Below are 13,724 nucleotides of genomic sequence, written 5' to 3'. Positions count from 1 at the left end.
TTTTTAAGCTCTTTGAATTTCTTAGGGAAAGATAATATTAACAAAAAGAATAACCCTATTTTTCTTCTGAGATTTCAGATTAAGTATAATTTCAGGCACTGATTTTAAGTAAGTTTCTTATAACTCTAGAAGTATTTGATTCCCTTTTCAGTGATTTCATTCGATTACTTATCCCAAGCTTTTCCTTATTAGATAGACTGAATGTGTTGTTTGAACTGTTCGATTATCTTGGTAAAATGGCACTTGGAGATAGAGCCCAAACCCAGACTCATTCTCTGCCACAAGATGGACCGCACTGTCATTTTCTTCTGTCACTTTCGGTTTACTTGACAGATAAGACTGGATCAGAAGAACCTAAATTAGTTATAAGTCACAAACACACTTCTTAAGCTTGGGGTTCTACCAGAGCTGTGCTAAGCAGTGTAGAAGTGAATACTGATGGACCAGCCTCAGTGTTGTGATACCATGTGGAATGTCTGCACAGACCTTTTGAGAACTTTGTTCTTTTATGAAATTATGCCTGTCGTGGATATTGTGGCCTTATCCATAAATACCTTTGGGTTCTTTTCATAACTGAAGAGGAATGTCTTTACTTCAGGACATAAGAATAGTAACTATTACAGGTGCCATTTTATTTATCATTTACTGTGTGCCAAGCAATGTGCTGAAGACCTTTTAAATACTACTGAAGTTTACCCTCCCAGCAGCTGTATGAGGCTAGGGATAGACACCATCTTCCTTTTAAAAGAGGAGCTAGGGAAGGTAAGCAGCTCACACAAAAAGCGCTGTTGCAGCTAGTAATGGGACCCTGGCTTCTCTCAAGCACATTCTCTTCACCACTGTGCATGCTGCTCCCCACTGATAGCAACACACTGTGGTTGCTTAAAGAGGACATGAGTCCTGTCCTAGGAGTGATAAACGCTCTATAAACAGTAGTCTCCTTTTATAGAATCCTAGCAACTGTGCTAGAGTTGGTATGGTTATCTTTCTGCAAATGAGGAGAAGAAGGGTCAAAGAATTAAGTAACTTGCCTAAAGTCACAACCAATAAATTTTAGGGCTGGGATACAAACTAGAGCTGCCCATACCTACTCTTAATAGTGTGTGGCTGCCTCATTATGTATTAGATTATTGCTTAGGAAATAAGATTATTTTTTTGAGATCGGGTCTCACTCTGTAGCCCAGACTCTCTTTGAACTCTTGATCTTCCTGCCTCAGCCTCCTGAGTATTACACCTATAGTACATCTGGGATTACAGGTGTGTACCACCATGCCTGACCCAAGCTCTTAAATATTAAATTATGATTTATTTAGTAGAAATTTACTGCATATTAGACCTTAAACCAAAAGAATGACTATGTTGTATACTGACAAAGAATATGACAACTTGATTTATTCAGATATATATATTTTTATATAAAAGCTAAATTTAAATTTATTTAAAGCTAAATTCATTAATTTAAAATGGAAGTTAATTTGATAATGGCAGACTTTGACTTATCTGCTTGACTTTCTCCTGAGAACTGGATTTTCCCAAAGAAAAGTTCACATGTCAGTTACAGTTATTGTGACTCATGGATTACATATATTTAAATAATCCCCTGCTTTATCAGTTCTGTAAGAGTCATGTTATGCATATTGTGTGGTGGTCTATTAAGAAATAGCTCTATTATAACAGGAAATCTCTGTCACCCTCTTTTACTTTTCAGTTGTCTTTTTTTTGGTGGGGGGTGGGACTGGGTTTGAACTCAGGGCTTAGCACTTGCAAAGCAGACACTCTACTGCTTGAGTCATGCCATCAGTCCCCTGTGACCTTTTGACTCAGAAAATTCTTCCACACAGCAAAGGAGAACAAGGGAGTGAAATTGTTGAGTTGTGACTGGAACTGATGTGTGACTATTGAGAGTGAGATGAATGGATAATAAAGACTTCAGAAGACTAATCCAGAAAAATACTTTTATTTTGGAGTTAACAGACAGTAAATTATTTGAGTATTCAAATTACTATGTAAATAAAAGGAATAAAATAATAGGATTTCTCTGAAAATTATAACCTGTACCAATATAATGAATTTTACCAAGCAGATCAAAAACAATTTAATTGTGTAAATTAATTGCCAGTCTCTATTTCTCAGTCTTACTGTTGGAACAAGCTAAATCTAAAGAATCAGGTTAGATACAAGCTATTTGCTCTGTCATATAGGCCAGGTGTAAGAAGGTTTTCCAAAAAAATACATGTTATTGGAAGCAAAGACTATACATAGGGTTGCAGTTAAGAAAGATTTTTGTAGAGCTATTTGTTTGAAGAATGTTTTGGATTTTTACTGAAACAGTAAGAAAGGGACTATGACAAAAGTAGTGCTAGAGACCAACTGGGGAGGACTTGGAGATAGGAAATTTTGTAATGCCATCTTGTTGGGGTTTCCAGTGGTGTGTCAGATAAACTTTAACTGCCAGTAACTGGTGTCTGGTTGATTGCATGCCCTTACAGGTGATTCTGAATTGCTGTGAGTGTGGAACACCCAAGGAGACAATAGAAAATTTGTTGCATAAGATAACTGAAGAGAAGACCCTGACAGCTAAGAGCTTGGTAAAACTCCTCCAGGGTGTGAAAACAACATTTCCAAACTTGGGCCTTCTGCTGGAGAATTTGCAGAAATTAGCTGATTGGTCCAGTGCCACAGGTATTGATTTATTGTTGATTCTGGACTGGAACTACTCCTTAGTAGTTCCAGGGTATAAAATACCCTTTTGGCTCCATATTGGGGAGATAAGATAATTTTTTAAATGCCCTTGCAAAACAGTGACAGTTATCACAAATCAATGATCTCAAAATTTCTCGAGTAAAAATCTGAAATCTAATGACTCTAAACTATTAAGCTCCTTTCTAGGGTTCCCATAGTCTAAGATTTATTTAATTGATGATTCTCCCAAGGTTATCCAGGATCACCCATGGAACGAAGCACTCCCACAGCTCAGCATTCTGATGAGCTGTGTGAACGAATGTGAGGAGCAAAAGTCAAATCTTGATTGCCTACTCCCACCCAACTGCTGTTTGCTTCCATCAGTCCCCAGGTCACCTTTGGTGATCCTCAACTGGGGGAAATGAGCCCATAGCCATTCCTTAAAAACTCAACTGGAGCCAATTTTCCCCTCTCCCAGAGCATGGGGGACTGAGGTGGCTTTTAGAAACAGGATGTTTGGGAAATGGAGGAACATAACAAAAATAAAGAGGAAAACAGTCCAAAGCATTATCACTCAAGTATACTTTGATGTATTTTATCATTTTATGACCTCCCCCATTTAGCAGTATAACAACAGTCTTCCCCATATTTCAGAAAACCTCCCCATAATCTTGTTTTTTGAAGCTTGAGTAGTTTTCCATCAAAGGATATATACAATGTTACTTAAGCTCTTATTTCAGGGTAGATGTGAAGACTGTTTGCTTTAGTATCACAGTGACCTAGCTTCACAGCCTGATTTTACCATTTTGTAGCTGTGTGACACTGAACAAGCAACCTACCCTTTCTGAACCTCGTTTTCTCTATTGAATGGTATAAGAATGGTGCGTATGACATTTTTGTCACTATTATAAATAATACTTACAAAACATTTAATACATAACCTAACACATACATAACAGGCATCCAGTAAATGTTAGTTATTATCTTATTCATCATCACAGATTACATGGTGGCGGTGGTCTTTGTACTTAGTTCTTTTGCCTTCAGGTAATTATTTAGGGTTAGGTTTTCAGAAATGGATTTATTAGGTCAACAAAGGAGAATAAAAAATTTAAATATCCGCAAAGCCAAGGGAAATGCCTGATTATTTGAGTTTTTTTTAATTTTCAAGGAAATATGTTTTCTTAAAGAGAGTACCTAACAGATGGGCTCTGGGGGCATCTAAGCTAGTTCTTGGTCAGCTTCACGGGGGCATTTTGACTCGTGGCTGCTTGTATTTTGGATTACTACATGGATCCTTTGCCTCCGGCTTCACAAGTAACACCCCTTGAATCTGTACATCTGAATTTCTTGCAAGTACAGCCTTCTCATTACCCCCCTGTTGAGCAGCCGCTAGTTTCTACCACCAGGCACTGACTTTCATTGTGTTAGTGGTTTTATGACCCCAAAGCACCAAGTGATTAAGTGTAAACCAGAGGAGATCTGAACACGTGTGAGGCTCCAGGCAGGCAGCCCTTGTTCTGATTTCCCTCCCTCTCTCACCTGTATGTCCCTGGCTGTCTAAGGAGAAGCCTGGGGAAAGGGGTGTTGCAGCAAACATTATTGTTGTGCTCATATCCTTACAGTGCAACCAAGCCCTGAGGATTATGGGACTGAGCTGTTGCGGCGGTATCATGAAAACCTGTCAGAGATTTTCACAGACAATCAGGTGTTACTAAAGGTGATCTCACATGTGAAGAGTTTAGCCCCTGGAGAAAAAGAGGTAAGAGTGGGAGGCAGAGAGGACAATAAGGAGAAATGTGGACACATACACACATACATGTATACATTTACATTTTCTGTAAATATAGACTGCTGTGTTGAGAAATGCTAGTAGAAAAGGAGAAATAGAAGATAAGTCATTTTCTAAGGCAGAGTACCAAGTAGAATAGTCGTAATTTCTATGGTAAGAAGTAAAAGGCATTCAACAGGAGAAATGAAGGATTTTATCATGTGTAAGAATTCTCTCAATAGCTGGTCATGGTGAAATCTCAGCACTTAGGAGGCTAAGGCAGGAGGATCATGAGTTCTAGGCCAGCCTGGGCTACATAGAGAGAACCTGTCTCAAGTGAACAAATTGATTAATTTTACATGTATGTATGCTGGAGGTCAAACCCAGGGCCTCATGTATGCTAACCAACCATACCACTGAGCTCCATCTTCCGTCCCCACAAAATAGATTTGAAAATAAAAAAGAGGGTTGAGAGGCATGGCTCAAGTGGTAGAGGGCCTGCCTAGCAAGTGCAAGGCCCCGAGTTCAAACCCCAGAACTGCCACGAAAATATCAAAAAAAGAAAAAAGAAAGAAATCTTCTAGGATGAGAGAGGTGAAGCATGTTGAAAAAACTCCCCAGAAAACAAGAACAAGCAAATCCCAAAACAAATAGAAGGAGAGAAATAATAAAAATAAGAGCTGAAATCAACGAAATAGAAACCAAAAAAACCATACAAAGAATTAATGAAACAAAAAGTTGGTTCTTTGAAAAAATAAACAAGATCAATAGACCCCTGGCAAACCTGACTAAAATGAGGAGAGAAAAAACCCAAATTAGTAGAATTAGGAATGAAAAAGGGGAGATAACAACAAACACCATGGAAGTCCAGGAAATCATCAGAGACTACTTTGAGAACCTATATTCAAATAAATTTGAAAATCTAAAAGAAATGGACAGATTTCTAGATACATATGATCATCCAAAACTGAACCAAGAGGAAAGTAATCACCTGAATAGACCTATAACACAAAATGAAATTGAAGCAGCAATCAAGAGTCTCCCCAAAAAGAAAAGTCCAGGACCTGATGGATTCTCTGCTGAATTCTATCAGACCTTTAAAGAAGAACTGATACCAACCCTCCTTAAACTGTTCCATGAAATAGAAAGGGAAGGAAAACTGCCAAACACATTTTATGAAGCCAGTATTACACTTATCCCAAAACCAGGCAAAGACACCTCCAAAAAGGAGAACTATAGGCCAATCTCCTTAATGAACATTGATGCAAAAATCCTCAACAAAATAGTGGCAAATCGAATTCAGCAACACATCAAAAAGATTATTCACCACGACCAGGTAGGCTTCATCCCAGGGATGCAGGGGTGGTTCAACATACGAAAATCAATAAACGTAATAAACCACATTAACAGAAGCAAAGACAAAAACCACTTGATCATCTCAATAGATGCAGAAAAAGCCTTTGATAAGATCCAACATCATTTCATGATAAAAGCTCTAAGAAAACTAGGAATAGAAGGAAAGTTCCTCAACATTATAAAAGCTATATATGACAAACCTACAGCCGGCATTATACTTAACGGAGAAAAATTAAAACCATTCCCTCTAAAATCAGGAACCAGACAAGGATGCCCACTATCTCCACTCCTATTCAACATAGTACTGGAATTCCTAGCCAGAGCAATTAGGCAAGAAGAAGGAATAAAAGGAATACAAATAGGTAAAGAAACTGTCAAAATATCCCTATTTGTAGACGACATGATCCTATACCTTAAAGACCCAAAAAACTCTACTCAGAAGCTTCTAGACATCATCAATAGCTATAGCAAGGTAGCAGGATATAAAATCAACATAGAAAAATCATTAGCATTTCTATACACTAACAATGAGCAAACGGAAAAAGAATGTATGAAAACAATTCCATTTACAATAGCCTCAAAAAAAATCAAATACCTAGGTGTAAACCTAACAAAAGATGTGAAAGACCTCTACAAGGAAAACTATACACTTCTGAAGAAAGAGATTGAGGAAGACTATAGAAAGTGGAGAGATCTCCCATGCTCATGGATTGGTAGAATCAACATAGTAAAAATGTCGATACTCCCCAAAGTAATCTACATGTTTAATGCAATTCCCATCAAAATTCCAATGACATTCATTAAAGAGATTGAAAAATCTACTGTGAAATTTATATGGAAACACAAGAGGCCACGAATAGCCAAGGCAATACTCAGTCAAAAGAACAATGCAGGAGGTATCACAATACCTGACTTCAAACTATATTACAAAGCAATAACAATAAAAACAGCATGGTACTGGCACAAAAACAGACATGAAGACCAATGGAACAGAATAGAGGATCCAGATATGAAGCCACACAACTATGAGCAACTTATCTTTGACAAAGGAGCTAAAAATATACGATGGAGAAATAGCAGCCTCTTCAACAAAAACTGCTGGGAAAACTGGTTAGCAGTCTGCAAAAAACTGAAACTAGATCCATGTATATCACCCTATACCAAGATTAACTCAAAATGGATCAAGGATCTTAATATCAGACCCCAAACTCTTAAGTTGATACAAGAAAGAATAGGAAATACTCTGGAGTTAGTAGGTATAGGTAAGAACTTTCTCAATGAAACCCCAGCAGCACAGCAACTAAGAGATAGCATAGATAAATGGGACCTCATAAAACTAAAAAGCTTCTGTTCATCAAAAGAAATGGTCTCTAAACTGAAGAGAACACCCACAGAGTGGGAGAAAATATTTGCCAATTATACATCAGACAAAGGACTGATAACCAGAATATACAGGGAACTTAAAAAACTAAATTCTCCCAAAACTAATGAACCAATAAAGAAATGGGCATGTGAACTAAACAGAACTTTCTCAAAAGAAGAAATTCAAATGGCCAGAAAACACATGAAAAAATGCTCACCATCTCTAGCAATAAAGGAAATGCAAATTAAAACCACACTAAGATTCCACCTCACCCCTGTTAGAATAGCCATCATCAGCAACACCACCACCAACAGGTGTTGGCGAGGATGCGGGGAAAAAGGAACCCTCTTACACTGTTGGTGGGAATGTAGACTAGTACAACCACTCTGGAAAAAAATTTGGAGGCTACTTAAAAAGCTGGACATCGATCTACCATTTGATCCAGCAATACCACTCTTGGGGATATACCCAAAAGACTGTTACTCCAGAGGCACCTGCACATCCATGTTTATTGCGGCACTATTCACAATAGCCAAGTTATGGAAACAGCCAAGATGCCCCAGCACAGACGAATGGATTAAGAAAATGTGGTATCTATACACAATGGAATTCTATGCAGCCATGAAGAAGAACGAAATGTTATCATTCGCTGGTAAATGAATGGAACTGGAGAACATCATTCTGAGTGAGGTTAGCCTGGCCCAAAAGACCAAAAATCGTATGTTCTCCCTCATATGTGGACATTAGATCAAGAGCAAACACAACAAGGGGATTGGACTATGAGCACATGATAAACACGAGAGCACACAAGGGAGGGGTGAGGATAGGTAAGACACCTAAAAAACTAGCTAGCATTTGTTGCCCTTAATGCAGAGAAACTAAAGCAGATACCTTAAAAGCAACTGAGGCCAATAGGAAAAGGGGACCAGGTACTAGAGAAAAGGTTAGATCAAAAAGAATTAACCTAGAAGGTAACACCCACGCACAGGAAATCAATGTGAGTCAATGCCCTGTATAGCTATCCTTATCTCAACCAGCAAAACCCCTTGTTCCTTCCTATTAATGCTTATACTCTCTCTACAACAAAATTAGAGATAAGGGCAAAATAGTTTCTGCTGGGTATTGAGGGGGGGGAGCGGGAGGGGGTGGAGTGGGTGGTAAGGGAGGGGGTGGGGGCAGGGGGGAGAAATGAACCAAGCCTTGTATGCACATATGAATAATAAAAGAAAAAAAAAAAAAAAAAAAAAACTCCCCAGAAATACATTCACTCTGCAGCTAATCTGGGGAGAGAGTGTCTCTTACGTGCCATGTATGTGCTGCACCTTGAAGGTTATGGAGAAGCTTGTCAAACAAGACTCTGGCTCCAGTGGTTTTACTGCCCTGATGTCAGCAGTTCTAGAAAAGCAGACTCTCTCTGCAACAGCCATTTGGCAGCTGCTCCTGGCAGCTCAGGAAACGAAGACCTGCCCATTGAACCTGCTTCTGGAAGAAATAGGAAGGGAGCCCAGCACCAGTGCTTTCTTCCGGGCAGGTAAGTTGCTTGCCCTCTGCGGTGTTTTTGCACCACTAGAAACAACTGTTGACCCTCCCAGGAAGTAGAAGGAGCTCTCTTACAGTAGCATCCACGTCCCTACCCTTAGGAATGAGGACAGGTAAATTCTCCTGTTCTCCTGAGCAGTAGGGTGACCATAGATAGCTCTAACACACTGTGCTTCAGAAAGGCTGGAAGAAAGAATTTTGAGTGTGTTTAGAGAGTTGGTAAATGTTTGAGGAGATGGATGTGCTTATTCTGACTTGAACATTGCACACATGTGCACCTGGTACCCCATAAATATATACAATTTTTAGTCTTAATTTTAAAAAAGCAAGGACTGACAATTTTGTTCAGGGACATAGGTGTTTGTAAATCTTTTTGAAACACAAAATATGCAGTAATTATTCTGAGCTTATATTTGTTATTATACTCTGACTACAGTGCTGTTTGCCATTTTCTTCACTCCTGGCCCTGGAGGAGACATATGAAATGTGTTCTCTTTATGAAGAGTTTTGAGTTGAGAGGTGAAGGGGAAAATGGTACTTACAGTTTGAGTTTACAGTCTCCCTCTCTTTCAGTGTCTGCCCCAGAAAGCACTGTCCTAGAAGCAGTCCTGAAACACAGCACGTTGATCACAGAGGCCATCCAGCAGAAGATTGTGCTCCAACACTTCTCGGACGAGGAAGAGCATGTGGCCAAGACTGTGAAAGAGGTGCGGGGCAATAAAAGCAATCAAATGGGGAGAATTTGGCAGGGTGATGCCTAGGACTATCTTCTTTCCTCAAGGAGGAGCCTCCTCTGCAGGGTCCCTGCTCTGCCTCACACTAGGCTGAGCTCTTCATACCACCTTTGCTCTTTTACTCCTCCCAACTCCAGGCAGCAGGTGATGCTATCACATTGTACAGAGAAAGGAGCTTAAGCTCCACACCGTTAAGTTACACACCTAGGATGCTCCAACAAGTAAGGGGTGAAGCCAGATGCACAACTCAACCCTGCGCTGACTCCGGTTGTGTAAGCCTAGAAACATCTCAAGGGAAACCACAATTATCTCTAATGTGTTCTAAGAAACAAATTCTCTCAAATGAAGGAAAGTTGATCTTACTACATTTTCTATTCTGGCTTCTTGAAAGAGCCAAGACAAACACAGAACGAACAAAGCTCTTGCCCATATAGGGTAGCAAGTATTGCCAACTCATTTTCTGTGAAGCTTCTCACAGTGTGGCCAGAAGAGCCAGGTGTGGATTTGGATGGGATTTGTAGCTGTTCAGCCCAGGATCATGTTCATCTTGAGCAGGGAAGAATAATAAAGGAACATTAAAATACAGATACACCTGTAATGTCCTTTTGATCCAGATGGACAGAAGGACAGGTGTCTGACTGTCCACACTGGTGACAGCCTGACCTCAGTCTGTCTCTCAGACAGGTGTTTCCAGAGGCAAGACTCATATGCCCGCCTCTCTCTAGTGTACCACATATTTCAGAGCTGGACCTTCTACAGTTGCTCATTTTAGCCTCACTAATTGTCTCATGCCTGCCTCCAGGGACATCAAGTTTATTTAAATAGACTTGAAAAGAGCAGAAATAAAATATCTTCCCAAATGAAAGTCCATGTGGCCATCTGTTGATAGTTTTGCTTTATTTTCTGTGTGCTGAGACTCTGCCAGAGCTCTAACATTCTGAAAAAGGATGGCTTTGAAATAATTTTCTTGGTCTCTTTAAAGCCCCTATTTGAACCTGCTTTAAAACGCTGAGTCTCTTTATGAAAGAAAACGATGTTTAAAAGGGTGCATCTAAGTTTCTAAAAATAAGAAGCCACTGATCATGCAGAATTATTCCCAGACCTTGAGACAATTATATATTATGAAAAATTACCCAGATTTTATTGACAGAAACACTAGCCACCAAATCCTATAGCTCTTCAGGTTTTTTGTGTTAGGATATAGAAAATCTCTTTGGTAGATGCATGGTTGCGAGAAGGTAATTCTTACAGAAAACAAAGATGTACCACCATCTCTGTACTTGCACATTTATCTTGATAAGTGCTCCTTTTTTTTTTTTTTTTTTTTTTGGTTAATTTTTCTGTCCTTTGGCAGATAGGACTCCACGTGTATCATGAGGAAGAAAATAAAGTACTTATAGATGGAGCTAGGGCTCCTGGAATTCACTTGTTTTTTAGCTAGAAAAGCGTGGACAAAATCTGCTGATACTGACCCTGCCCCTTTGTCTTATGCTGTTCATTTAGATTCTGAGCATTTCCTCTGAGACAGCCAGCCCTGAAGCTTCCCTGAGAGCAATGCTGAGCAGAGCTATGGAAAAGTCAGTCTCTGCCATTGAAATCTGTCGCCTCCTGTGCAGTATCCACAGATCTTTCCCCAGCCTGCAACCAGTCATGCAGGAGTTGGCATACATTGGTAAGCAATGTTGGGCCCAGGATCTTTCTTTATTGAGGAAAAGTAATAGTGGTTCATATAAGAGGGTACTGTACCTCAAGCTATTTGTTCCTTGAGTGTAATTTCAATACCTAATACAGCCAGAGGACACAGATGTGACATGATGCCATCTGTGTCTAGTGGGAGTAAAAATGGCACTGTTACTACTTCAGAGTTCTTTGAGAATCCCTGGTGGTTTTCAGCCTTCTTTAAGAGTGTGTTAGAAAAGTTATACAGCAAAGTAGAAACAGACTTCTTCAGAGCCATGCGTTTCTCTCCTATGCAGGTTTCCTTACTAAGGAGAATGGAGACAAGGAAAAGTGGAAGATGAGTGATAAATTTCACCTTGAAGCCAACAACAAAGAAAATGAGAAGGCAGCCAAGGCAGCTGGAGAAGACTGCCAGCCTATAGAACCAAACGAGCAGGGAGAGACTGGTTCCCTGCCAGAGCAAAAAGAGAAAGACCCTTCTGCCTCCCCAGACTCTGCCAAGAAGAGCTTCATCTGTAAGGCCTGTGACAAGAGCTTCCATTTCTACTGTCGCCTAAAGGTGCACATGAAGCGCTGCCGGGTGGCCAAGAGCAAACAGGTGCAGTGTAAGGACTGCAATGAGACCAAGGACTCTAAGAAGGATCTGGAGAAGCATCAACTGGAGGCCCACGGTGCAGGGGGAGAGCCTGATGTCCCCAAGAAGAAGAAGAAGAGGCTTCCAGTGACATGCGACCTCTGTGGAAGAGAGTTTGCCCATGCCTCAGGTACATTCAAGAAGTGAAGTCATGTAGGATAATCATTGCAGATATTATAGCTTGGGTTCCAGCCTGGTTGTTTGCCATGAGGGGTGTGACTGGGCCTAGAAGATAGAGCAGGTCCTTACAGAGGCAGATGATATTTTGAGAAGAGCATGGACTCTATGAAATTGGTCCCCTGATACCGCTTACTCTTTTGCATTGTTAGGAAATTTGAAGATAGCAGAGCTGAACACCTAGCACAGTGCCTATAATAGAATTAGCACACAGTAATATACAGCTGTAATTCATAACAACAACCAGTTATTTAACACTTGGTTCATAGGTTTCCATGTACCACTTCTTGATAACAAACAAGAGTCATGGAAACCATGGGATATATAGTCCCAAGTTGTTTTCCTTTGTCCCCGTGTTGGGTAAATCTAGTGAAGCATAAAAGCAAACTTTGTTTCCCTTTTCTGAGTGGCTTGTCCTATTTAAGAGAGAGAAAGGGGATGAGGAAAGATCACTTTATGCCTGCTTCAGCTAGGAGTGAGCCGAGGTGACTTTGGACATGCAGGTTAGTGGGCACATGAATGCGGTGACATGCAAGGCATAAGCAAGCATGGCTGGCCTCATGTAGTTCACACGTTGCCTCCTCTTGAACCTGGCCTGAGACTGCACTTAGGCATCCCTTACTGGACTCCTAAAGCTGACTGCCATGTCTCTTCTGGTCCTGGGCACACTTACAGGCATGCAGTATCACAAGCTGACGGAGCACTTTGATGAGAAGCCTTTCTCCTGTGAGGAATGTGGGGCAAAGTTTGCAGCCAACTCTACTCTGAAGAACCACCTCCGCCTACATACTGGGGACCGCCCATTCATGTGCAAGCACTGCCTCATGACCTTCACACAGGCCTCAGCCCTGGCCTACCACACCAAGAAGAAGCACTCTGAAGGTGAGGTGGACTCTGTGTTCTGTCTCCTGCAGACTTTCCTAGGGGAGCTGCCTCAACCCATTCCACATCAGACATGATAGATCTCTCGGGAAATTCCAGCACATGAAGGACCAAGGACCCATCTGCAGAGGCATGTCAGAGGCTGGCTGGCATGGTGTTAGCACTTTGTACTACAGAATTTCCATAAGGCCAGGAATTGCTTGAGCTTCGATGTGTAGTTTAAGCATGAAGCCATCAGAGAGTTTTGAGCAGCAGGGTGATACGGGCTCTGACTCATGCTCTAAAAATGTACTCTGGACGATGTGCTGTTCTGGGGCAAAAGCATAGACAGCCATGGTGGGAGGCCGTTGTAGTCCTTCAGTGAAGAGGCAGTGAGTTTTCAACTAGAGTTAGGTTAGTGGGGAATAGAAAAATGTCCATGTTTGCAGATAAAATTTTGAAAGTGGAGGTAACAGAACTCCTACTGAATTAAATGTGGAATGTGAGGGAGAAGGGAATTCTGGATGGCTTTGGGGTTTGGGATGTGAGAACTGCGGGAGTAATGCTGCCATGTTCTAGGTTTGGGGACAGTAGTGTGTCAGGGCCAGAGCATCAGGAGTGCTGTTTTGGATGGATGTGGTCAGTTTGAGGCACCCAGTGCAGCTCTGAGTGGAGCTGTACAAAGAACAGGAGGGAGTTGGGCATGAAGTCGAGTTCAGGGGAAAGCCAGAAGTAGCACTTAGCAGGTGGTGCTGAGATAAGATCCTCTAGAAGGTAACATAGAGAAGGTCAGGAACCAAGCCCCCCAATCTCAGTCATTGAGGGAAGAAACTTTTTTCCTAACAAAATCTTATTTTAAAGTCCAATAAGTAAAAAATGAAAACCAGATTGCCTGCTCTAATTGTAGTGGCCTAGGGTCAGGGAGGG

At 40.9% G+C, this 13,724-nt stretch overlaps 1 protein-coding gene across 8 annotated transcripts in view; it reads left to right on the top strand.

Annotated features, from left to right (window-relative positions):
• Positions 1–13,724, top strand: part of Zbtb40 (zinc finger and BTB domain containing 40) — a 68,601-nt gene that overhangs the window by 42,110 nt on the left and 12,767 nt on the right. For 7 of the 8 annotated variants that reach the window (XM_074081048.1, XM_074081049.1, XM_074081046.1 and 4 more), the window contains 7 exons: positions 2,490–2,682; positions 4,308–4,444; positions 8,448–8,703; positions 9,285–9,418; positions 10,949–11,117; positions 11,422–11,889; positions 12,612–12,818. In XM_074081048.1, the coding sequence (XP_073937149.1) occupies positions 2,490–2,682; positions 4,308–4,444; positions 8,448–8,703; positions 9,285–9,418; positions 10,949–11,117; positions 11,422–11,889; positions 12,612–12,818 (1,564 nt within the window). The remainder of the gene's footprint in view (positions 1–2,489; positions 2,683–4,307; positions 4,445–8,447; positions 8,704–9,284; positions 9,419–10,948; positions 11,118–11,421; positions 11,890–12,611; positions 12,819–13,724) is intronic. The other variant, XM_074081050.1, reaches the window with a different exon arrangement.

Source organism: Castor canadensis, chromosome 7, assembly GCF_047511655.1.
Source record: "Castor canadensis chromosome 7, mCasCan1.hap1v2, whole genome shotgun sequence".
In the NCBI taxonomy this organism is placed as follows: domain Eukaryota; kingdom Metazoa; phylum Chordata; class Mammalia; order Rodentia; family Castoridae; genus Castor; species Castor canadensis.
This window is presented reverse-complemented; position numbering and strand designations above follow the sequence as displayed.